The following is a 23,967-nucleotide window of genomic DNA, read 5'->3' as shown; positions in this document are numbered from 1 at the left end:
ATATGTGTCTCAATTTTTTCTAGTGTCGAATAGTCTTAGTTATTGGCCGTTGAAAAGCAGTGTACCGGTAGTGGCGTTTTGGCCGTTTAAGGGTTAAAGAGATTTGCAAAGTATTTTACAGGATTTGAACGGATTTTTCATGATCCCAAGGTTTTTAATGGCTTCTAACAGATTTTAATATATTTTAAGCCGTATATAAGGGATTTTGATTTATATTTAATTAATTTTAATTAATTTAATTATTTATATTTATATTTAATCGTTTTAAATGGGTTTCAAGATATTAAGTATGATGTTCATCGAATTCAAAGGTCTTCAAAGAATTTTCACATTATTTAAAAAATGTAAAGAATTAAAAAGATTTTCAAAACAATTTACTGAATTTCAAAGTATTGTAAAGATTTCCAGGGATTCCAGGAGATTTCGTGATCGACGTACGCTAGATTTCAGGAATGGTGTAACTCGATTCTATATAAATTAAAATAGAAAGATATAGCTTACGTAAGAAATCGACCCTTTCCCACCCAAAAACCTTACGAATGTGAACAATTTGAATGTCAAATGTTCAATATTGTACATTCCAAGCTTTAAAAATTAAGACAATCTCGAATTTTCCAATCTAATACCTCTTTTAATTTGAACACTTTCTATTTAAAATTGTCCCTTTTAATTTAAAGTAAAATTTTATCATTATAATTTGGCAAGATTAAATAAAAAATTATTCAATTTCATCCAACTCCTTTGTATTCCCTTGAAATTTTCTAAACTGATTCCTAATTAACTGAATTCAATTAACTTTTTCATATATTTGAATTGTTCCCAATTCACTTACATTTTTTTTTATTCGTCCTCAATTTTTATGAATTTCCTCGGATTCTTCTGATTTCTCTTAAATTCCTTTAAATACACTCCGATTTTACTGCAATTAAAAAAAAGGTTTTCCAATTCGTTTGAATACCTTTTAATGTAACTTCAATTGTTTTGAAATCTTATGAATTTATCCTGATTTTGTTTAAATCACCTGGAATTCTTATACATTTTATCGAATTCTTTTGAATTTTTGCGAATGCAAAAGAACATTAGTCACATTCTTAATGCACATATATATCCCTTTCAATTTAAAATAAACTTGTATACTTATAATTTAGTAAGATTAAATAAAAAATTACTCAATTTCAAACGCTACTAGTTTTACGCAATACTTGAACGAATGCTTTCAAATTGTCCAACTTATAAAGTATCAAACTGAAATTATTAAATTTTGAGCGTCCTCAATTTAAATCGATTTAACTATGAAGAATTTAAATTGGATTGAACTCGTTCAATCTCGCGTTATTGCATATGATATCAAGTGACATTTAAATTGATTGGGTCAATGTTTCTACTAAAACTAAGAATTAAAAACATTTCCGATAAACAAAAATTACTGTCCTTTTCCGGTTAAGTGGCTACCCTGTCATTATAACTTATATTTCGACTTCTACAAAAATCTATTTTTAGCTGAGTAATGCAGATTGTAAAAAACTTGCTCAAAACTTAGTTCAATGTAAAAAATGCTAATAATCACTCAATTACCCCAATGTCGATATACATTTTCAAGAGAGAGAGAGAGAGAGAGAGAGAGAGAGAGAGTAAACCTTTTTTCCTACGAGATACATCATATGCATAAAAAGATCAAACTTTGTAGCTTTGTTTAAAACCGAAAAGTTACTGAAGTGCATGAGAAGGTGGCGAATTGTAAGTACCAAGTCTTTATTGTTTAAAAAAGAACGATGCAGTAGAGGATGCTTGATCGAATAAATAAGACAAAAACTATAAGCCATACAATGCAGGGTATGCTTAGATAGTCTGAATATGTTTTTAAAACTGATTAATTGGACTTCACAAGACCCTAGCTCAGATTTTTCTAAATAAGTGAGTATAGAAAATGTTACAAAAACTGGCCGAGAATCTACATCATACAAAAGGTGAATGCGAGAGGCTTTGAAGATAAAATTTGTAATTGTATATTTGTAAAACGTTCCAAACTAACTCTACGAATACGAAAAGCCCCTTTAGTACTCAAACCCAGTTGAAACAATTTACAAAACGTGACCGACGTGTGACTTCTAATTTTTCACAAAGTTATCTAATATCTTAAAGTATACCCCGATAATTTATTGGTCATAAAAAGCGTTTTTAGCAACTCTAGCGTAACTAGAATTATTAAACACGCCTCAAATATCGTAGAGAGATTTATAGAAACAAATGTAGGAGAATTTGTAATGAGTAAAAAGTGCTACTCTATCAATTTCGGTTCATTAGGCCTTTCTAAATACATTGAAAGTATCATTGAACTTGTTTTTAAAAATTAATTTAAGATATGATATTTAAAGTTGTTGACTATTCAAAAATTTACTACTGAAAAATAGAGATTTACAAAGGCCTAATACTACATAGTTGTACCCTATGGTGAAGATAATGTTTATAAGAAGAGCCATGTTGAAGTGCGTTTGCTGTAAACTTATGCGAAGTCAGTTAATGTAGCAAAAAGACAATGAACAATGAATAAGTTGGCTGAGATTTAATAAAGTTTAAAGAAATAGGAAAGTCACATAAAAAACTGACCTCAGAATCATTTTATCGACGGCACGCAGAAATGGAATAAAAAAGAACAGGTAAATGATCGATAGCTAATTTTTTGCATCCAAGAATGTATTTACAGATTGGAATTTTCTACAACGCAGTGAATCGATAGTCGATACATATACTTACTCCCGAATATTTTTAATATATTGAATCTAGATTCGCCCGCCTGACGGTAAAACCAGACTTGAGAAGACCCAAAGATATTGCATACTCAATTCTGTTAAAGAATCTTAGAGCAGTTGGCCGAAAATTCGGGTAAAATACTTTTCGCGTGAAAGCCTCCCTTCTCAAATGGCATGCCAAATCAAAAAGGGTGTTTTCACATGGAGAACTATGTTACCAGCACTTTCTGCCACCCGTTCGAAACCCTATATTATCTATTTTTAAGTATTTATATGACTAGAAATGCTTAATACTTTTGGAACTTCCAGGAAATATGGAAAAGATCTGTTTACATTTTATGTTCCAACACCGTCAAAGAATCTGCAAGCTTTCGACATATTGTGCCATATAGTCAATACGGCAAATTTGGCTACTAAAACTTTCACAGAAAGCTACCAATCACCACATAAAAACGTTCTAAACCACAACCAATGCAAGCAAATAAAGCCTCGGAATGTACCTGAGTCTTTATCGACATCCTCGTGTAGAAAGGAGTCATTATCCTTTCCTTCGGGGCCTTTGCGAACAGCTGGTGCGAGGGCTGTCGAATCGGTATCGTCACCTGCACCTTCTGTCGTCCCACCGTTAGTTTCTGTAGCTGGCGTATTCGTTTTAGGCGCGGATATTGACACGTATGTCTGTTAAACAAAATATAACAAACGGACAATGAAAACAACAAAAACCAAGAAGATATAGACAAAGAAGTAATATAAGCTTTATGGTCATGTTTTGAGTGGGTCACATGACCATATTCCTACCCTACCGACACTTTTTTTTATTTCCTAAATGTGTGGTCCTAAATTTTAATAACTATGAAAAAAGCACCAAAAAACATTATTTGCAGAAAAAACTTTTTTCATAATTATGATATTTTAGGAGCAGACCCACCTTTCTTTTTTATATCTATATTTAATATCCCAAATTTTCAACTCAATGTGGAACTTTGAATGAAAATAAGTTAAAAAATAAAAAATGTTTCGGTAAGGTAGCTGTCTGGTCACGAGACCCACTCGCTACCTTTTTGGGTTTTGAAAAATCGATTTTTTTATTACATTTTCTAAAAGTATAACATTTCAAAAGTATTCTCTGAAAATGTTACAAAGACCCGAGCATTATTTACGGAGATATAACATTTAAAGTGAAGGGGCTTCGAGGGTGAGCACTGAGCCGTACATACGTCGAATATACTAGTTGCTGTTTCTGTTAATTTCGTTTGGGGTCTCTACCACCGTTTTGGGTTTTGAAACATTGATTTTTCAGTTACATTTTCTTTAATTATAACGTTTCAAAAGCAGGGATTTGAACGAAATTAAGAGGCATTTTCAGATATTTTCCAATTATTTATTAAAATTCCATATAATTTACCTGAAAATAATGCCAAGTATGAAAAGTCACTAAAAAATAATGCAGCTACAGAGGCTCATTGTCAAATTTCTGTTTCGTAAAAGTTTTATGTGGAAAGAAACAAAAAGGAACGTAAACAAAGTTTCGTTACGTTCCTTTTCGTTCTTTTTTTTTATATAAAATGCGATTAACACATAATTTTGACATTGTGCCTTCGTAGGCTCATTCTGTTTTTATAATTTTTTAGACTAAGCTTAGTTTTTAGCCAAATTCTTTTCAATTTATCGAAATAATTGGCAAATATTCAAAAATGCCCCTTAATTTCGTTCGAATCCCTGTTCAAAAGTATTCTCTGAAAATTTCATAAAGTTTGGAGCATTACTTATGGGGATATTTTAAATTTTTCTTATGGTAAAAAGAGGAGACCTTTTTTTTATCGCAAAATTGACTTTTGCCTTCAAAAGTCCGCCATTTCGTGAAAAATCAATATTTTTACATTTAGTTTCGTTCAATCCCAGGCAAAAACTGTCTACTAACGAATAGCGTAGGATTTTTTTTATTTCAGATGAGCCAGACTTAAGCACTTTTACTCACCGCAAAACGCTTCTTTTTTTTAATCACTCGTAAACTGGCTGTAACGCGCTTATTTATGCCTCTTTATCACGAAAAAATTATCGTAGCTTCTTGAAATGTGATAATTGAATGTTAAAACATTGGTAACGAAATAAATAAACCTGTCTCCATAAAAAATCGCTTTTTTTTTGTCACTGGAAAAGGTAGAGACCCTCTTAAGAAATGTTAAATTTTACCTGCTGAGCTTGTATTCTTAGTCGAGCTTCCTCTTGAGCATCTTTCTTCGTCGTTAAAACTTTATCCCTGATGGATGTCCGCCGAACGCTTTGCGTGCGAGTATTTATACTTTGCGATCTTCGTATTCGCCGGCCTTGTGCCTCGCGAAGTCGTTTGCTTTCCTGCTCCGTTTTCAATTCCACGATTCGTTCCCTAATTTCAGGATCTTCGCAAATATCTGCAAAAAGAAAACAAACAACTAATTTATAGTCCAGAAGCTGACGGAAAATTCGAAGATCCTTGCAATTGAAGGAAATTTTACCAGCAGGCGTTTCTTCGTGTTTATTCTTCGCGTTTAGGTCGGCTCCATTCTGCACCAACAATTCTAGAACTTCTAACTGAAATGAAAAAGAGCATTTATGTATCTTTTAAATAAACTTGAAATTTCTTTAATTTGATTTAACTCACATGACCCCAACAAGCAGCTGCGTGAACAGGTTGCCATTTATCGTTATCCTCTATGTCTGTTGATACGTGCTGGTCAAGGAGAAATTCGACTACTCTCAAGTAACCGTTGGCTGCTGCTATGTGAAGCTGCAGAAATGACAATAGTTTAATCGAGAATCGAGAGTGAAAAATATAATTTAGAAATTAAAATGAAATAGGACATACAGGTGTGGCACCCTGGTGGTCTTTAAATTCCAAGTCACCTCCAACAGTTCCAATTTTTTGTAAATCCCGCAGCATCTGTACTTCTGTCGATGCCCTTGTATCATCTATGAGTTCCTGGGTGACTCCTCTTCTCGCCATTTCTCCTAGAAAGATAAAAAAAGGTATATTATTAAAGAGGAACCTACGGCACTTTGAGATCATAATGCAAAAAGGAGTTGAGAAGATTACGGACCGTACTTAAATTACGTAACAGCTCAAGGGAAGGGGGGGGGGTCGCGACATTCTGTTACTATTTCTTATGGTAGGGGGGAGATGGTCAGTCACTCATGTACGCAGTTTTTTAAAATTAGTGAAAAAAAATTCTCCTGAAGATTATTTTTTTAGTGATAAATTTTATTATTTGGTTAAAAATTTAACAATTTTCTTAAAAAAACATCTATTTTGGTTGCAAACTCAACTGTTTTGTTTAACATTCATATTGTGTTGCTGATAAATCAATTGAAATCTGTTTTTCATGAAAAATGTTCTGAACATTTGTCTTTTTGAATTAAAAGTTCATCTATTTTAGTAGAAATATTGCATCTTTCTTGGATTTCAACTGTTTTTGTTGAAAATTGAACTATTTCCTAAAAATTTTACTTCTTGTTTGAAATTCGTATTTTTGTATTGAAAAATGAACTGAAAAATAAAATTGAAAAATTTAAGAAACATCTGTTTTAGTAGAAATAAAATTTGTTTCAATGAAGATGCAACTTTGTGGTTAAAAATATTCTTCTTTGCTTAAGTATTTAACTATTTTTGTTGAAAACTTTGGTTGAATCACTTTTTTTTAAATCATTTCTTGTTGAAGATTTATATTTTCAGTTCAAAATTTCATCTCTTTGGTAGAAAGTTTAACAATTCAGTTGAAAATTAATATTTTTAAAGTGAAAATTTAACTACTTAGGTAAAAGTTAAACTACATTGTTAAAAGTTAATTTTTTTGATTGAATGCTTATGCCTTTGGTTGAAAATTTCACTTCTGAGTGAAAAAGCTTTTTTTGGGTTTAAAATTTATTTTTTAACTGAAAATTCATTTTTTTCTGAAGTCATATTTCGTGTTTGAAAATGCTATTTTTGTATCGAATCTTCGTCTTTTGGCTTGAAGGCTCAACAATTTTAACTTTAATTTATTTCATGACTGAAAAATCAAGTATTTTGTTGAAAATTCATCTTTTATAGTAGAAAAGACATTTCTGTTTTTGGTTTAAAATAAATAAATAAATCTGAAAATTTAAATTTTTTATTTGAAATACTGTTTTATTTAATTTATAAAAATTCGATGTTAAAAGTATTTTGAGAGTAAAATGCTGGCATTTGAATATTAACGATCAAGGAAAATTAAAAATTAGTCAAGGAAAAATCAGGTAATTTTGAAAATAAAGTTCTCGGACACTGCCAAATTCTACTAGCAATAACTTGCAAAACATTTTTGGGAACTAAAAATTACTTACGGTAAGAGGGAGGGGTACATATTTGGTTACGATTTTTTACAGGGTGAGCCGGGGGGTCTTAAAGAGGGCCTATAATCCGCAATATTATGTGTATTACGGTTCTAATTACGTATTATGTTCATTTGTCTAAAAAAAATAACATCAGATTTTTCATTGCAGCAAAAGCAAATATAAATTCGATTGATTATAATTATTGAAATTTTCCCTGGCGCGACAAAATCACGGTGATCACGGTAATGGTATCATATTGGTAATTTTTTATTTTACTCGTCGCATGTTCCTCCTTGAAGAGGATTAAAAAAGTGTGGGAATATATCAACCATTTTAAAAACTAAAAGTTCAATTTACCTTCTATACAGTCCAAGGTCTTCTCATCTTCGCAGATGTCGTAAGGCATATTGCCATCAGCATTGACAGCGAGAAGATTCGCACCTTTAGCGATCAGGTATCTAACGAGATGAAGGTGACCACAAGTTGCAGCCGCATGCAAAGGTGTCCATTTTTCGCTATCTTCTGCATTTACGTTAGCACCAAACTCTACCAGAAGTTTCATCATTTCCTCGTTATCATCTATGCAGCATTGATGAAGTGCTGTCAAACCATCTTCGTTCGTTGAGTCTGGATTTACGCCTTTTTTTAAGAGCCTCCGAACTGTACAGATAAACACCCATTTAAACTCAGAATTCTTTCATGATCACAAACGCACAATCACTATTAGTCACTTTTTTCTCAAATTACTTTAGTTGCAGTTCTTACAAAAATTAACTCATAGATTAATCATTATTTAATTCAGGTTTATACATATTTCTAAATTATCTTGAATTCTATTTAAATATTATAGGGCATTTTCAAATATTATAATAAATTTTTAATAGATTTCAATAATCTGAAAAATTTTTTAATCTTCAAAGATTCCAAGAAATTTTTTATTGATTTAAATAATTTTAAGGAATTTGAAAGTGTTTAAAATATTTTAAGGTAAAGAATTTCCTAGAATTTCGAAAGATATAATTTTAAATGGCATATAAGATTTCAAGGTATTTTATTTATTCACGAGTAGTGAGGCATTTTATAGGATTTCAAATAGAAAAATCTATAGAAAAAAATTCTAGACGATTAGAGTTTTGTTCTTTAAATAGTAGTGGCCAGGGAAAATAAGAAATTAGTCGCGGAAGTGTCACGGAATTTTAAAAACAAGTTTTGCAGCCACTCTGATAGTAGATACAAATATAACATAGAAAATAACCGCCCAGGAAATTAAAAGATGAGCTTCAACGTACAGGTTATATTTTCGTGTCCTAGGCAATCGAAAATTCCAAAAAGATGAATTTTTTGTTTCTGTCCCTGAAAAACGATGCAATTGAAATCAATTGACTGCAATCGCGAAATTGAAATCATCAATTGACATCTTTCGCGAAACGCAATTAAATTTTATTGACTGTCCAATTGATAATTCGCTATAAAAAATTCGTTCGTGAGTGCATTTTTTACATGTTTTTTAATTGGCATTGGCAAATATGTTTTAATTTCAGAATTAATTTATTTTACCTAGAAATAATGAACATGCAGTGATTTCTTCATATTTCCTGAACATCTAATTTCAAATGTATGCAGAATGTTTAGTTATCATATCGAATTATTATATACCAAAGCAAAGCAAGTGTTCGAGATTTTTGAAAGATTTTGTTACTTTCATGCTTTTTCAGTGTAATGCTATATTTATTTTTTAAATATGAAATTGGTTGCAGTTGAAATAAATACCCAAGGAATCTTTCTCATTGTTTTCAATTGCGAATCGTCACTTCAAAATTTCCAATTCATTTCAATTAGGTATCCTTATTTTCAGGGAATACTTTTTGAGGAAATTTTTCATAACTTCATGAATTTTATACAAAAAAAAAAGGAACGATAACTGTAACTATTTGTTGTTTTACAGTTGTAAAATTGCATCAATTTTTATTATTCCTTATCTATTATTTATCAGCAATTTCGGCTTTATCTTCAATACCATCCTAAAAGAAAGTATTTTGTTAAGACTTGATAGTATGAACAGATCGATTTACATACAGAGGTTTGTATTTTCCTATTATCAATAAGAATGTTTACTTACGAGTACTAAAGTCTGAAACCTATTTTATATACAGATATGATTGTTTTATGTTTACTATTTATGCAACGACTTTCCAGAAAGCTGGTAGTAAAATAAAAATAATATTAATCTGCCAATTCACCTTGTATTACGAGTTTATTATTGTTGTACGTTTAGTTTGGACCTTTTTTTAAGTATTAACTAGCGAAGCAAGTAATGGAAATGAAGGTCAAGGGAAAAATTTATTATTCCTTAATATTTTGTATTATACCGTATTTTTGTAAAAAGGCTATCCTTTGAGAACGAAAAAAATCACCCTATGATCGTGACAAAAAGTAGAATTAGGTAACATTTTTGTTCTGTTGGCTCTTACCCTCGTCTATATCATTTCTGGCTGCAGCTTCTAGTAGCATGACACTATCATTGAAAAAGATGTGCCGTTTGTTACTCGTGTGTCGAGTCTGGTGGCGAAGCCATTCTTTTTCACGCTGCCGCCAAACTTTGAGCTGTTGAAGACGCCGATGACGAGCGAGATGTAACCTCTCCTGCGTCGTCAGCCTCTCCACGTGCACCATCTCTGCAACTAGGTCTGCGTGTTCCATGGTTATGTATTTATTGTGCTTGCAACTGTATTTACCTGTTGGGTAAAAGTACAAACTAGTTTAGTCATAAATCATAGAAGCGATTCGATATTCTAAATTGAAGAATCCTAATACAGAACTAGATAACCAATATTTATACAAAAATTGATTTATTGCATACAAAATTATTTTCAAATAAATATTAAAATTTTGCACTAATATTATGAATTTTTAACAAAAAATAATAGGCTTTCAAGAAAATATTAAAATTTTCAACCTAAGGGATGAATTTTGAATTAAAATAATGAACCTTCAACTGGATTAGTTGAATTTTAAAACAACAAGATAAGTTTTAAACTAAAACAATGAATCTTATATTGAAATAGTAGAATTTTCAAAAGCAAAAAATTAATGTGTACTAAAAAAGATAAATCGTTAATTAAAACTGGAATAGCTGAAGTTTAAACTAGGAAGATCCATTTTCAACTAAAATTATGAATTTTTCAACTAGAATACTTGAATTTTTGACCAATGAGATGAATTTTCAACCAAGAAGTTTATTTCTACCAAAAAACATGAATTTTGAACTGAAAAAGATATTTTTTCAACCAAAAATTATATATTTAACTTTTAAGTAAAAAAATTAATTTACAAGGAAAGAGATGAAGTTTTTACTAAAATTATGAAATATTTGACTGGAATAATAACTATATTTTCAGTCCAAATAAATAATTATTTTCAACCGGAAAAGAAACAAAGAACTTAACTTTCAAACAAGTAATGTTATTTCAAACCTAGAAGATGAATGTACAATTAAAATAATAAATAATTAAATTCTTAACTGAAGAGAAGAATTTTGTAACCAGAATATTAACTTGCAAAGAAAAAGGTAATTTTCTACAAAAAATTGTTTTTTAACCAAAAATGTGGATTTTAAACGAAAGAGTTAAATTTTTGATTTAAAAATAACATTTTTCATTAAAATTGTTGAATTTTGAACAAGAAATTATCAATTTTCAGCCAAAAATGGAAATTCAGTTTTCGAGTTAAAGGAATTAATTTTCAACCAAACTGATGAATTTTCAACTTGGAGTAATTTCTTGATCTAAAATTTGGAAGAGGGAATTTCTAAATTCTCACTTGGACCAAGGATTCTTTTACATTCTTTTTATCAACATCAAAATTATAATTACTGCCGCCAAAACAAAAAAGTTATGTAAGTGCTCTCTTAGTTGAACGGAGATATTTAAAAAACATCAATTGCGCTTAGAACTTTAGTATAGCAGCACATTTTCATTAATGCAAGTACCTCTTTTTTGTCAAACGCATGTGATCTTTCTGATTTTTCACGAGAAAATTGATTATTTAAACAATTTCTATTAAAAAATGTACTTGCGGATTTTTCTGGAATCAAATCCCAGCTAAGAAGTACGCAAGTCGCTTGCGATATAACAAGAGAAATCCGCAAACGCCATGCATTGCATGCTGAATTTAACCGATGTCGCTTGCACATTTCTGCGCTTGGACATCTTTGCTCGACTCGAAACCTTTAGAATTTTAGACTTTACGCAGAGCACGTGCTGGCACAGGCGTAGTTTCGATTTTGTACCAAGCAGCGTGCTCAGCCACTTTTGCCAGACAAAAGACTCGCAAAGTACTTTGCTTATATACTTCGCTTGAATTTCGTGACGAATTCCCCTTCTCTTACAAATGTCAGGCACCGCAAAGTACTTTCCATACATTTTTATATTGGATTTGGTCAATTCACTCAATATTTGCTATTTTAAACATTCATTTTTTATTATAAATAATTAAAAATCATAATGTTACCTAAGATAGTTAGACGCAGCTTGCTTTAACGATTTCACTTATATAAAAAACACATTTTTCGAAAAAAAAGACGCTTAACTATGTTTTTCCGTTGTAGGGCAGAGTAGATGAAGTAGAAATCCCTTTTATAAATTAACCAAAATTATTAAAATAATGAAAACTTAATTTTTTTTGATCAGAAGTAAATTTCCGGTTTTCAAATTAAATTCTCGGGTTTTAATTAAATTTCCGAGTTTTTCCCGGTCAATAAAGTTCCCGGTCTACCATAGTGCGCTCACGTGACGAAAGCATTTATTTATCACAAATTGAAGTGATAAATATTAATCAAAACTAAATTGCCGATCATGAGTATGACATCACTTGTTTATCGATGATTCCTGAAGTTCTTTTAATTTTAATTATATGATATTTACAATGATGTATTTTAAATATTTTGAAGGCTATCGGGATAATCTATAAAACGAGCCAATGGTTTAAGGAGAAACTTAAAAAATAGTGCAAATTTCAATGCTTTCTTAACATTTTAATAAAATCTAATATAATAAAAATTTGTTATTATCTTTGGGATCATTTTAAAAGTAAATTTCTATATAATCGCACAAACGTATCACCATTATTGTGAAAATGTTTGTTTGCATGATGCCATACGTTAAAAGTTTTAAGCAAATTATGAAAACAATTTCAATATATTTTCTGCTATAAAAAATAATTTTAGAAAATATGTAAAATACGTTATCATGAAGTTTGTATCGAATTTAATTAAAATATATGTTCATTTGATTTTTATAATTATCTTCCTTCAGATGAGATGTCTTCGAAATTTTCCAAAATTTTTGCATTGGCGGTTCAAAATGTTTACTGTGCTAGACTTCTTTTCTTTTGCAATCATCAAAATCCATAAATAACAATAAGATTAACCCGCATCACTTACATGGGGTCAGAATGACCCCGACCTCAACTTCGGACTAAAATTTTTATAGGAGCGCTTTTAAATTATGACCTGTGCCAACATCTGGTAAGAGTTATAGGTGTCTACTAAACGGTCAACATACTACTGTTGAGCCTAAGTACCCTGTCGAATAAAAATATATCAAAATATTGAATTTATTATCAGACGTTTTTTCTCTCTAAATATACCTCATACGATCTTCAAAATAATTATACTTTTTGAATCAGACTTACCTGTACGAATTTTCTTATTGATACACGATATTAGAAGAGTACCCAAAACAAATTGTAGCTATAAATAATACAAATTGTGGAAGTTATGAATTTTTTAAAGAAAAATTAAGTTTTTTTTAACTTTTAAATTTTGAGAATTTTTGTACACGCCTCCAAATAATTTGCATTTAAAAAAACAATCAGAATCTAATTTGTATATATTAAATAGCGTCTGTGATTTTTTCCAAGTTGAAACCATGTGGACAATCAGTATGACAACGTTTCAAAGTCAGCTGGGGTCAATTTGACCAATGCAAGTAATATCTGTCTTTTTTCAGAGGTGTAAGTGATGAGGGTTAAGTAGACAAAATTTCCGATCGCAAATAAAATACCCGGGATTTCCTCGGGTTAAATGAAATTCGCGAAGTTTTCCCGAGATACGCGCAAGATTATGGAATTAAAAATACGTTCTATCTCTAGAAAGATGTATTTTTATGGAACATTCTTGCATCGGCAAATAATTTATATAGATATTGTTCTTAATATTCAATATTATCATTAAGTTTAGGAAATATCGCATACTTAAGCTATCCTAAATCTATATTCACATGAAATTTTAAACAAACGATGAATTTTAATCTTGATAAATTAAATTATTCAATGGTAAATATTTCTTTCAATATGTTAAATGGTAACTTAATATTAACCTCTGAGATTTCAAATTTATATAACAAAACATTCAAATTTGAATGTTTCCAAACTTTTTGATTCTTTAAAATAGAAAATAGTATCTCTCATAAACTTCGAAAAACTGATACTCAATTTTAAGGTGATACGCATTTAAACTTATAAGGACCCAAATAATAAAAATTATGTAAAAGCTTCGAATTTTGACAACAATGAATTAAAGACCATTACAAATACAAAGAATTCAAGTGTAAAGTCAAGTGCAAAATAGTTCAGAATAAAAGACCTTTAATTTTGAAATTTTTTTAAACTGATAGAAAATTTCAAAAGGAATAGGTTTTGACAAAAAAATTATAATAAAATATTCAAATTGCAATATTATGAATAAAAACTTTTTAAAATCAAAGGTTGGCTCGCAATTGCTTCACATTCAACATTGAAAACTTTTTAATTAAAAGGGCTTCAAAACTTCAAATCTAAACGGTAAATTTAAAGATATTCGAACTGAATCATTCAAATGTGAAATTCCATAGGTAAATTTGCAAACTTTGAAGCAAAATACTTTTGTTATTCGAGACAATTATATAACTTTCAAGTTTCGAAATCTTTAATTATAAATTAATCCATAATTTTTTGAGTTTTAGAAATCCACAGTTATGTCTTTTAAAATAAATTTACTACAACATTGTCATTTCCTCTACAAAGCCGGAGTGCCACTCTTTTAAAATAGTAATTGAAATTAAAATCTACATACATGTATCCTCACACGATCCCTTGTATTTCGTACCATCCCTAAAAGTAAGTAAACCACCAACCATCCAAAACACTTGAAATAATCCAACGTTCCAGTTGCTTAATTCAACAAAGTATTCCAGAACGATTGAAAGATAACTGAATTTATTACCTTCAAAATTGCAGTCACTTCCAAACGAAATCTTATAAAAAGTTTTATTAAAATCCTAGTTTTCAATCATCTTTTAAAACTCCGATAAAATATCTTGTGACTTTTCGTCAGAAAGGTAAAAACAAAGATTAATTTCTGAATAAATAAGCAAGTGCGAAGGTGACATCGTGGCACCGTGGAAGGAAGGTAAATCGAAGATAAATCAAGTAGATAACGACGTACTTACATCAGAACTGATGGAATTTCTCGCACATGTCCTTTAGTGAAATACGGGTTCTGTCGGCTTGCTCTTGTCCTTTTTTCACGCTAAGGAGCACCGGAATGTTGCCAGGTCAGGGTAACGTCAAAGCTGAAAATCTCACCTCCTAGCAAGATTGTGCCCTCGAATTCGTGGCATCGTCTCCGGTCGGATTCGCGAACGACGTCGACGACCGCAGTCTCGTCCCAGGAAATTTCGAACGTGAAAAATGCATCGAGAGGCTCCGAAATGCCAGCGCGCAACGTCGAACGTCTACCTGTCCGTCGCCATTTTTAAACCACCTCAAAGAAAACTACCTGTAGGCTCTAACACGCCACCCTTCACTCACCATTTTCCAAATTACACTTGTCGTTTTTCCTTCTCGATCCAACATTATCAATTGACAAAAGAAAATACACTCGCGCACACGTCACACCTCAATAAAATTCTGTCCACAAAAGATAATAGATTCGCAGTAACCTTTTACCTTTCCAACCTCAATCCTCAAGACCTCAAGTTTCGAACCTTTCGAACGGCGCTGGAGGCAGACAGGTCCCGTTTTTTTTCTCACTAAATTTGTCGCTTTAACTCGCTTTACAACTTTCTATCCACGTGACAGTGCCGAATGCGTTTAAACAAACCTCAAGTTTATTTCTAGAGTATTTGTCACACTGATAAATGAAGAACAATTAATGAAGTCTGATAAGTTTGAGGTTATATCTGATGGATGATTTGTTGTGATTCATATATGTATCCGTTGACGAATCTGACAATTGCTCGTGCAGCGCCTTTTTAAATCGTTTTTGCGGGGCACTGATTGGCACTTTTTGACATTCGCGCATGTTCGAATGCCGATTAGTTAGCATTCCGACAAATAGTATTATACCTTATCCTTTCCGAGTATTGTCGCATTACAACACGCGAGTTTTTAAACTTTGACTCAGAAATTACGGCCCCTGGGCTTTACGAGGTCGTTTACTTTCACACAACTAGATATGCGCACCCTCGTCAGTTCAATTTCTCAAAAATTGCAGATTTAACCCGCATTTACGAATTACGGTGGATCTAAACAGGAAGGACCACAGTGTAATCAGAAGTTCAGTGACCGTAAACGTGTCCTTAATTTAGTACGATTCGTAAATTTTGGCTTTTCTTTATCAAACGAGTTTTTGTGATAAAAAAAAGTTCACATGGAGGGGAGCAAATCGAACATACACTTGGCTGTTGTTGCCGGAATTTTAGCGACAACCGGTAGTTTATTTGGCAAGGTCGCAGGGAACTTCGACGTGATGCCGTTGGTAAGTAGCGGGAAAATTCAAATTTTAAACGATTCACAGGGTGCCAACTGATATTTAAAAAAATGTAAGATTTGTGAAAGTGGATTTTATGAATTTTAGTCTAATAATTACTTATATTTATGTATAATATCATGATATCAGTGAATAACTCTTTGCAATTAATTATATTCAGAAGATTACAACATTACATTTTTTTACTTTTATATCAACAATTAATCCTCAATATCAACAATTAATCTTCACACGTCGGGGTACCTGGGTATCCACCTCTCGTTTTTCCATTTTTTTATAATTTTGAAATTGTAATTGTTTTTTAACGTTTATTCCAATAAATAAATATAAAAAGTGAGTGCAAGAAGAAAAAAATCACTTTAAAATACACAAAAAACCAAAAAATTCACCTGCTGTCCCTAGCGGACCTCGCGAATAAACCCGTTACGCTACAACCCGACGTACAGTATTGCACGTTGGGTTGCCGTACACATGCTCTACCGAATGATTAATTAATAATTAATTAAATTATTATTTATTATATTAATACTCAACAAATTTATCATGCATGAGTTAAATAAATTCACAAGAATTTAATAAACCCATCAAAGTTGCATTTTTTATGTTGGGTAAACTGGGTGTGATCGCAACGTATGTATCGTTATATACTTGGAAGTATATTACTTAAAAAAAAAAAATCCGAAATAAATTTTAAACACATAATTTAGTATTCAAATTATGATTTTCTTTATAAAATTGCTTATAAAATGATAATTTATTGTTCGTTGGTAAAGTATCATAAGGATTTTCCATGTTATTTAAAATTAATTCAGTTGAAAAAACGAAATCTGTTGTTTGAGAATTGAGGAAAATCTATTTTCTGTTATAAAATTTATTTAATTAAATATAACAAACAACATCTTTGTGTTAAAAAATTGTGTAATATTATTTTTTATTACATATGAATTGATATTAATTATTTCATCAATTAAAAAATGAAGTCTCGAAGTATTTTTAATTTTTAAGTAGAACAATTTTAATTTTTAATTTAAAACAAAAATATTAAAATTGAATTAAAATTGTAAGTTACAGACTAATTTTGTGCTAGTGCTCTTAGCATTTTTCCGTACAAAATAAAATGCAATACAAAAATTAAGTAGTCATTTTAGAGTTTACAAAATTCTTTCAACATATGATTGATGTTACTCGATGTAATTAATTAGGATTGTTAATTAACTTACATACACAGTAAAAAACAAATGAAAGATGGAGGCAGGCTTTTCTCTTACAAAAAAATGTCTTAAAAAAATGTCTTTAAAATGTCTTTAAAAATGTCTTTAAAATCCAAATTAAATTTTATTGCAACTAAATCCATTGCAATCTTCTTCTAAAGAGTAGGGAATGTTTTCCCTGAAAAAATAAGTCATTGACTTTTGTCAAATAATTATTTTTCGTAAGTTTCAAACTTTTTTTCACCAAAAATATATTGATTTCTTTCATAAAACATGGCTCAGAATTTCATTTCAAATTTTTAAATAATAAAAAACTTTTTCTTTTCAGAGAGCTGATTTTTGGCACGAAAACTACCTTAAATTTGAATTTACACGATTTTCATCTTTTTCCATTTAAGGATGTTTTATGTGTTCCGTCAATTCAAAATTACTCAATCTTAAATTTAACTGATAAAATTATCAAAAAGGTCCCATTAATTATTGCAAAACAATGTTAGAAAAGAAACCTTAGCGTGGACATAATTAAAAAGTAGTTGATAACATTATTTAGGAAATTATTTAATTCAAAAAGTAACTAACTGATATTAAGTTAAAGCATTATTTCTAAATCCAGGGTTTCTGGTCACCTGGAAAACCGAGGGAATTTTTATATATCTGGAAAATTTGGGATATTGTCCTTTTTGGCCTAAAATTAATATTTTTATTAAAAAATGCAATATTCTTACTTGAAATTTTAGAAATATTTTCACCAAAAAATGGCCCTATTTTCCCTTTTCTCACATATCTTGTAATATAATTTGTCAAAGCCTGCAAAATTAAATAATTTCAGGAAATATAAAATGACAAGAAATGGAAAAACAGTGGCAACAATAATTATATTTAAATAGTACAGTTTTTATATTTTAAGATATTCACAAAGACTGGAAAATCATCATTTACAATAAACTTGGATTTATCAGGGAATTTTTTTCCAGGATTTTAGTAGACACACATAAATATACAAATAACTACATTTAAATACAGAATCATGACCTCAAATATTTTATTATTTATGCTTGAGTTTCTCTTTTAAAACTTTTTGCAATAATCAACCGGTCTCTCTTTGTTAATTTGATAAGATTAGATAATTTTGAACTTGACCGTACACCTAAAACATACTTAAAATCGTTCAACTATTCAGGCTTTATTTGTTTGTTCATCATATATTAAAGTTTTCAATTTATAATCCTTTTAATTTTCATATTTCAAGTTATCTTTATTCTTTGAATTAGTAAAGGTTTACTAAATATTCACAAATGATATTTTTAGGATCACTTGGTGCCAAAAATTTGTTTTCTGGGACTAATGATTGGAAGTAACACGGCTGGCTGTACTTATTTTGTTAAGGCTTTGCAAGGAAGCGGATCTTCGTTACCAGCAACTGTTGCGAGCGCAGCCACAAACTATTTTTGTTCGGTAAGTTAAAATATTTACAGTTTATGATGAGACACATCTCCTGTCATCTGATAATTACGAATCGCCTTATTTACCAGCACCAAGCTCTGTCGTCATCGTCGTAATTTGACCCAAAGACAGCTATTATTAACTTCATTGTCTATAATTATTTCCATCAATTACTGTCCATTAATTACTGTAGGCTTTTCTAGTGTGAGAGGGTCCCGAAAATCTTACGGACGAACCCTTACTTAAGGGGAGGGGGTCTAATACAATGTTCTAAATAATTGTCCGGATGTATGTGCGCATGTGTGTATCACCTTTTTTAAACACGATAACCTGAAGACGATTGCAAGTAAATTTATGAAATTGAAGAACTTATTTTTACTACTAATATCTCAAAACTGACCGAATGATTTGTCAAAATATTCATGACCCTTTTTTAGCACTCTATGAAATTAAAAAAATGGCTTTCTGTGTGACCAAATTTTTTTTATTAACATAATTCAAAGTTTATGCACTAATTAAAATATTCCTTAATTCGAGACAAATCGATTGACCTATAGTAGCAATACATTTAATTATAGAGTAAAGAAGTTATATCCATCTGTAGTTTAAAAAAAATCTTTTTTTTTTGTTATAGTAAAAATTTTCTTATTTACATACATAATTCAAAGTTGATGCAAGAAGAAGCGTAAGGAAATTATGGTCATTTATAATATTTGAAAAATCGGATTTTTGTAGTTGAAGCTTGTTTGTAAACATAATTCAAATTTGATGTAAGAGTGAAAAATTTAGCTTGCTTCGATACGATTTTTTTTATTTGGAAAATCTATTTTGCAAAAAAAAAAGATTTTCTTATTAACATAATTCAAAGTTCATACAAGAAAATAAAAAAATTTGTTTACTACGTTTCAATTGCCCTATTTGTATTTTTTCTTTTCACTTCCTCGAAGCAAATATACTTTTTGCCAATTAATCATAATAAGGAAGCAAAGTGCTCATTAAATTAGCACTATAAAATTGTAAATACGAAGTGAAAACACCCGAGATGGAATTCACAGCTAGTTTATTATGTAATTTTTCATATCAAATAAGTAAATGTCTTAAATTCCCTTTATAACAATTTCCCAACGATCTTAATAGAGCACCATTTCAGATTGCCCACGCAAAGAAACATTTTAGTAAAAAACATGAATTTCGCACATCGTCAGAATATCAATTTTCCACTTTGGTTGTCGAGATTTTTTTGATTTCATGAGAACTTCACATCGAATCGGTTTTCATAATTGAAACAAAACATTATGTAGTATGTCTTTTGAAGTTTCTTAAAATTCTTTAAAATCTCGTGAAATCTTTCGAAATACCTTCAAATTCCTTAAAATATTTGCAATCCCATTAAAACCCCCTGAGATTCTTCAGAATTCGGGAAAATACATTAATTACTTTTAACATTCCTGAAAATAATTTTAGAATCCTTGACTTTTGAAACATTTCAAAAAAGCTTGAAATCCATTGAAATCCCATAAAAACATCGAAACCACCTTCAAATCTTACAAAATTATTTAAAACCTTCGTAAATGCTTCGAAATTTTTCGAAACTTCTTCAAATTTCTTAAAATCTTTGAAATCCCAATAAACCCCCCTGGGATTCTTCAAAATTCGTGAAAATACTTCCGTTTCTCTTGAAATCCTTAAAACTCCTTTGGAATTTAGTTAATTCTTATGAAATATTTATAAATCTCATAAAATCATTTTAAATCCCGTAAGATCGTTGAAACCCCTTAAAATCTTTTGAAGTTCCTTAAAATATTTGAAATCCCATTAAAATCTCCTGGGATCCTTCAAAGTTCATGAAAATACTATGGCATCTCTTGAAACTCTATAAAATCCCGTGACTTCTTTTGAAATATTTCGAAATATCTTGAAATCCTTTGAAACCCCGTTAAATCATTGAAACCCCTGTACAATTTCTTAAAATCTTTTGAAAACCTTATAACTCCTTTGCAATCCTTTGAAATCCTTTGAAATCCTTTGAAATTCTTCGAAATCCCTTCAAATCTTTGAAATCCCAATAAAATCCCCTGACAACCTTAAAAATTCGTGAAATAACTTCGGTATCTCTTAAAATCCTCCAAATCTTTTGAAATCCCGTGACTTCTTTCGAAATGTTTCGGAATCTCTTGAAATCCTTTGAAATCCCGTGAAATCATCGAAACCCCTCTGACATCTCTTAAAATCGTTTGAAAACTTTGAAAATCCTTTGAAATCCCATTAAAATCCCCTGAGGACCTTCAAAGTTCGTGAAAATACCTCGGTATCTCTTAAAATCCTTTAAAATCTTTTGAAATCCCGTGACTTCTTTTGAAATATCTCGAAATCTCTTAAAATTCTGTGAAATCTAGACCTAAAACCGTTAAATCTTCAATCTGACCACAGAATCGTGTTCAGCAGGAAAAAATAGGTGAGATATGATGGTTTGTGAGCATAATTTTTATCAGATTCTGATGCGAGCATTCGCTACCAAATAACTAATAAGTATTGAAAAATTCTAGATTTTTGTTAAAAATGCTATAATACGACTGTAGGACAAACTTAATACAGAGGACAGAAACAATAGATGCGGTAGTCTAATGTCTTTGTAACAGCTTTAAATTCAATTCCCAATGGTTCAGAATGCTGTAGGTGGCGACACCGATTCAAGCAAATTTTGTTGCATTAATCAAAAAAGTAACATATGTGCAATGGGTGCACAGAAAATTTAAGGGCGATTCTAAAAACTGTAATAAATTTGTTCAAGATTCTGCCACGATCTTGGATAAAAAAATGTCTTTTTATCTATGACATAAATTTGAAAAAAAACAGGAAAAAAGGATAATTTATCGTTTTTCAGAACATCAGCGGCTTAATCTCAAATCTTTATGAAATGAATAATGTTGAGTGTGCCTTTTACAGTTGAAAAACCCCCCAAAAACCCTGCGAAGTTACATTTCGATCTAACAAAACGTTTCCTTGTTGCAAACAGTCAAACTTTTGAAGAAATTAAAGGGTCATGTTTTTTGCGTTTGAACATGTCCTAATCATGGTTAAATGAAAAAAAATTCGCTAAACGACCAACTTCAAGCTCTGACAAGTGAAGCCTTGACATGATGAAAAATCAAAACGCAATACAATTTTTTTTTTACTGAAGAAAAAGAGCAGCTTTGAAAAAACTGTTTTTTAGGTATACAGTTCGCACGAAAATCGAGCAGAGATACAAGATCGTAACAGAATCTTGTAGGAAATTTATTCCAATATTCAGAACTGCCCTTAAATTTTCTGTGCGACCATTGGGTGCTGAGATATCGTCGATCAAATCCAAAAGGGTATTTTTGTTATTTAAAGTTCGATGTCTCTGTGAATAAGACATTTTTTCACTGAGATACAGCATTCTGAAAAATCACTAAAAATTCGGAAAATTTGTTTGACCCTTTAATTTTTTCCATTAGTATATTTTAAATATATATTAAGTAAAAATTATTAAGTCTTGCGTAAGAAGGATATGGGGGATTGTCGGTACCGGTAAAAAAAATTTTTCGGTACCGTTACAAAAAAATTACCGGTATCGACAATTTTTTTTAAAAGCATATTTCTATCTAAGTAGCGGCTGATCGCGCTCATTCATTGAATTCGTGGAATTCATGGAAATAAGGGAATTCATGCAATTCAAAGAATTCAAGCAATTCATGCAATTTAAAAAATTCATGCTGTTTAAGAAATTCGTGGAATTTAAGGAATTTATAGAATTCATGGAATGCAAATTTCTCTAACTTTTCTTTAACATCTCGTAGGGAAGGGGGCTGGAAGACACTACTGTGACTGGTTACAGAAATAATGTTGGTCAAACCCCTACCCCTTTCCAACGTCTCGTGGAGGGAGGCACCCCTGTGACTATTCACAGAAAAAACATTTTCCAAAGATTTTTTGTCTGAGAAACAAACTAGCAGGATGGCCGATATTGAGAATCGAACAGTAGCATTAAACACATTTAAAAAGAATTAATTTTTTTATATCTTTTTCCCGCAGTCTAGACCCTATCCTTAAAATTTGCTTTTTAAAAAAACCGATAAAAAAATGGTCGGTACCGGTAAAAAAAAAGTTGTCGGTCCCGGTAATTTTCATTTTACCGGTACCGAAAATTTTTTTTAGCGGGACTGGCTTTGTAAATAAAACCTATTTAAATTGAGTATCCGTTAGAAAAAAGTGTTTACAATTATTACGCTAACTAATTTTTTTTTATCCTTGGAGAATAGAAAATAGCTTTACAATATCTTGCAAGGTGACCGGAAATTTGCAGAGACCTACAATAAAAAGGGAAATGACCGTGAATTCATACCTTGACCGCAATTTTTTTACTTTAAAAAAATACAGGAACTATAACTTCCAGAGCTTTGAAATTAAAAGTTTTTTCTAGATAATAATTTGGGAACAATTTTTTTGTAGAAAATAAGGATTAATGAAAATTTTTTTCTCATTTTAATTTTATCCTCTTATAGACCTGGTGTTTTAGATCATTTTATAGAAATAAGTAACATTTAAATACTTTAAATTTTTAATCATTCAATTTGGAACGTTCAATCGATTAAAAAATAAAAAATATTTCAATTTTTCTGGGACAAGAAAAATAAAAAATCTCACAAATTATTTGAAAAATTTGTCAAACATTTATAAACAAATATGTTACTATATTTCTTCTTTATTCATAAAGTGTGCCCTAAGGGTTTACATTACTTCCATTCCTTACAATCTTTCCGTTTAAATCTATATTTTTTACAATCTTATCTTTTCTATATATACAATTATTTACAACTATTTACATAAAGTCTTATATCTAGTTCCTTATTTCTATTTCCTGCGATAGCGCAATTTAGGACTTATTAGCAAGAGAATGAGCGAGTGAACGAAAGCGAGAGTGCAAGCGAGAGAAAGAGAGCATGAGAACGCAAGCGCATCTTAGTCTACTTAACTTTTACTTTACCATTACTTACAATTTTCACGCTTCTAATCTAAGCGACTTCCGTTTCCTTTTTCTTTCACTTTTTTATACCTCCATTTACCTTTTTCACGTGCATTCTTTCATTCTCCCTCATTCGCTCCTCTAGCACCCTCCAACTCCTTCATCCATTCTTCTCCTAATCCATCTTACCCTAGAATCTTAACCACATTTTCTTGCCGGCTTCCTTTATCTTCCATTCCTCTCCTACATCCTTCCCATACATGCTCCCATGTTTCCTCCTCTCATTCACATATTCTACACTTTTTTTTCTCTTCGTTTTCCCTGTATATCCCCTCCCTTACCTCGTTTCCCAGTCTAAATCTTGCTATTCTGGTCCACCTTCTCTCTCCCCATCCCTTTTCTAAATACTTTGGCACCCTTTCCTTTTTTATCATCTTA

The 23,967-nt window shown here is 30.7% G+C and overlaps 2 protein-coding genes across 8 annotated transcripts in view; one reads left to right on the top strand and one right to left on the bottom strand.

The window, feature by feature from the left end:
- Positions 1-14,691, bottom strand: part of LOC117171718 (protein phosphatase 1 regulatory subunit 16A) — a 42,161-nt gene extending 27,470 nt beyond the window's left edge. For all 4 annotated transcript variants that reach the window (XM_033359272.1, XM_033359273.1, XM_033359274.1 and 1 more), the window contains exons 1-8: positions 14,567-14,691; positions 9,551-9,814; positions 7,437-7,739; positions 5,596-5,738; positions 5,392-5,517; positions 5,246-5,321; positions 4,944-5,161; positions 3,251-3,428 (exon numbers count right to left, since the gene is read on the bottom strand). In XM_033359272.1, the coding sequence (XP_033215163.1) occupies positions 3,251-3,428; positions 4,944-5,161; positions 5,246-5,321; positions 5,392-5,517; positions 5,596-5,738; positions 7,437-7,739; positions 9,551-9,779 (1,273 nt within the window). In that variant the 5' untranslated portion in view covers positions 9,780-9,814; positions 14,567-14,691. The remainder of the gene's footprint in view (positions 1-3,250; positions 3,429-4,943; positions 5,162-5,245; positions 5,322-5,391; positions 5,518-5,595; positions 5,739-7,436; positions 7,740-9,550; positions 9,815-14,566) is intronic.
- LOC117171720 (transmembrane protein 42) overlaps positions 14,167-23,967 on the top strand; it is a 26,883-nt gene continuing 17,082 nt past the window's right edge. Inside the window, exons 1-3 of one of the 4 annotated variants that reach the window (XM_033359281.1) lie at positions 14,167-14,234; positions 15,613-15,876; positions 18,408-18,554. In XM_033359281.1, the coding sequence (XP_033215172.1) occupies positions 15,769-15,876; positions 18,408-18,554 (255 nt within the window). In that variant the 5' untranslated portion in view covers positions 14,167-14,234; positions 15,613-15,768. Of the gene's footprint in view, positions 14,235-14,362; positions 14,456-14,502; positions 14,527-14,783; positions 15,131-15,612; positions 15,877-18,407; positions 18,555-23,967 lie in introns of those variants that run through there. The other 3 variants (XM_033359279.1, XM_033359280.1, XM_033359277.1) reach the window with 3 other exon arrangements.

This window comes from Belonocnema kinseyi, chromosome 4 (genome assembly GCF_010883055.1).
Source record: "Belonocnema kinseyi isolate 2016_QV_RU_SX_M_011 chromosome 4, B_treatae_v1, whole genome shotgun sequence".
Classification (NCBI taxonomy): domain Eukaryota; kingdom Metazoa; phylum Arthropoda; class Insecta; order Hymenoptera; family Cynipidae; genus Belonocnema; species Belonocnema kinseyi.
This window is presented reverse-complemented; position numbering and strand designations above follow the sequence as displayed.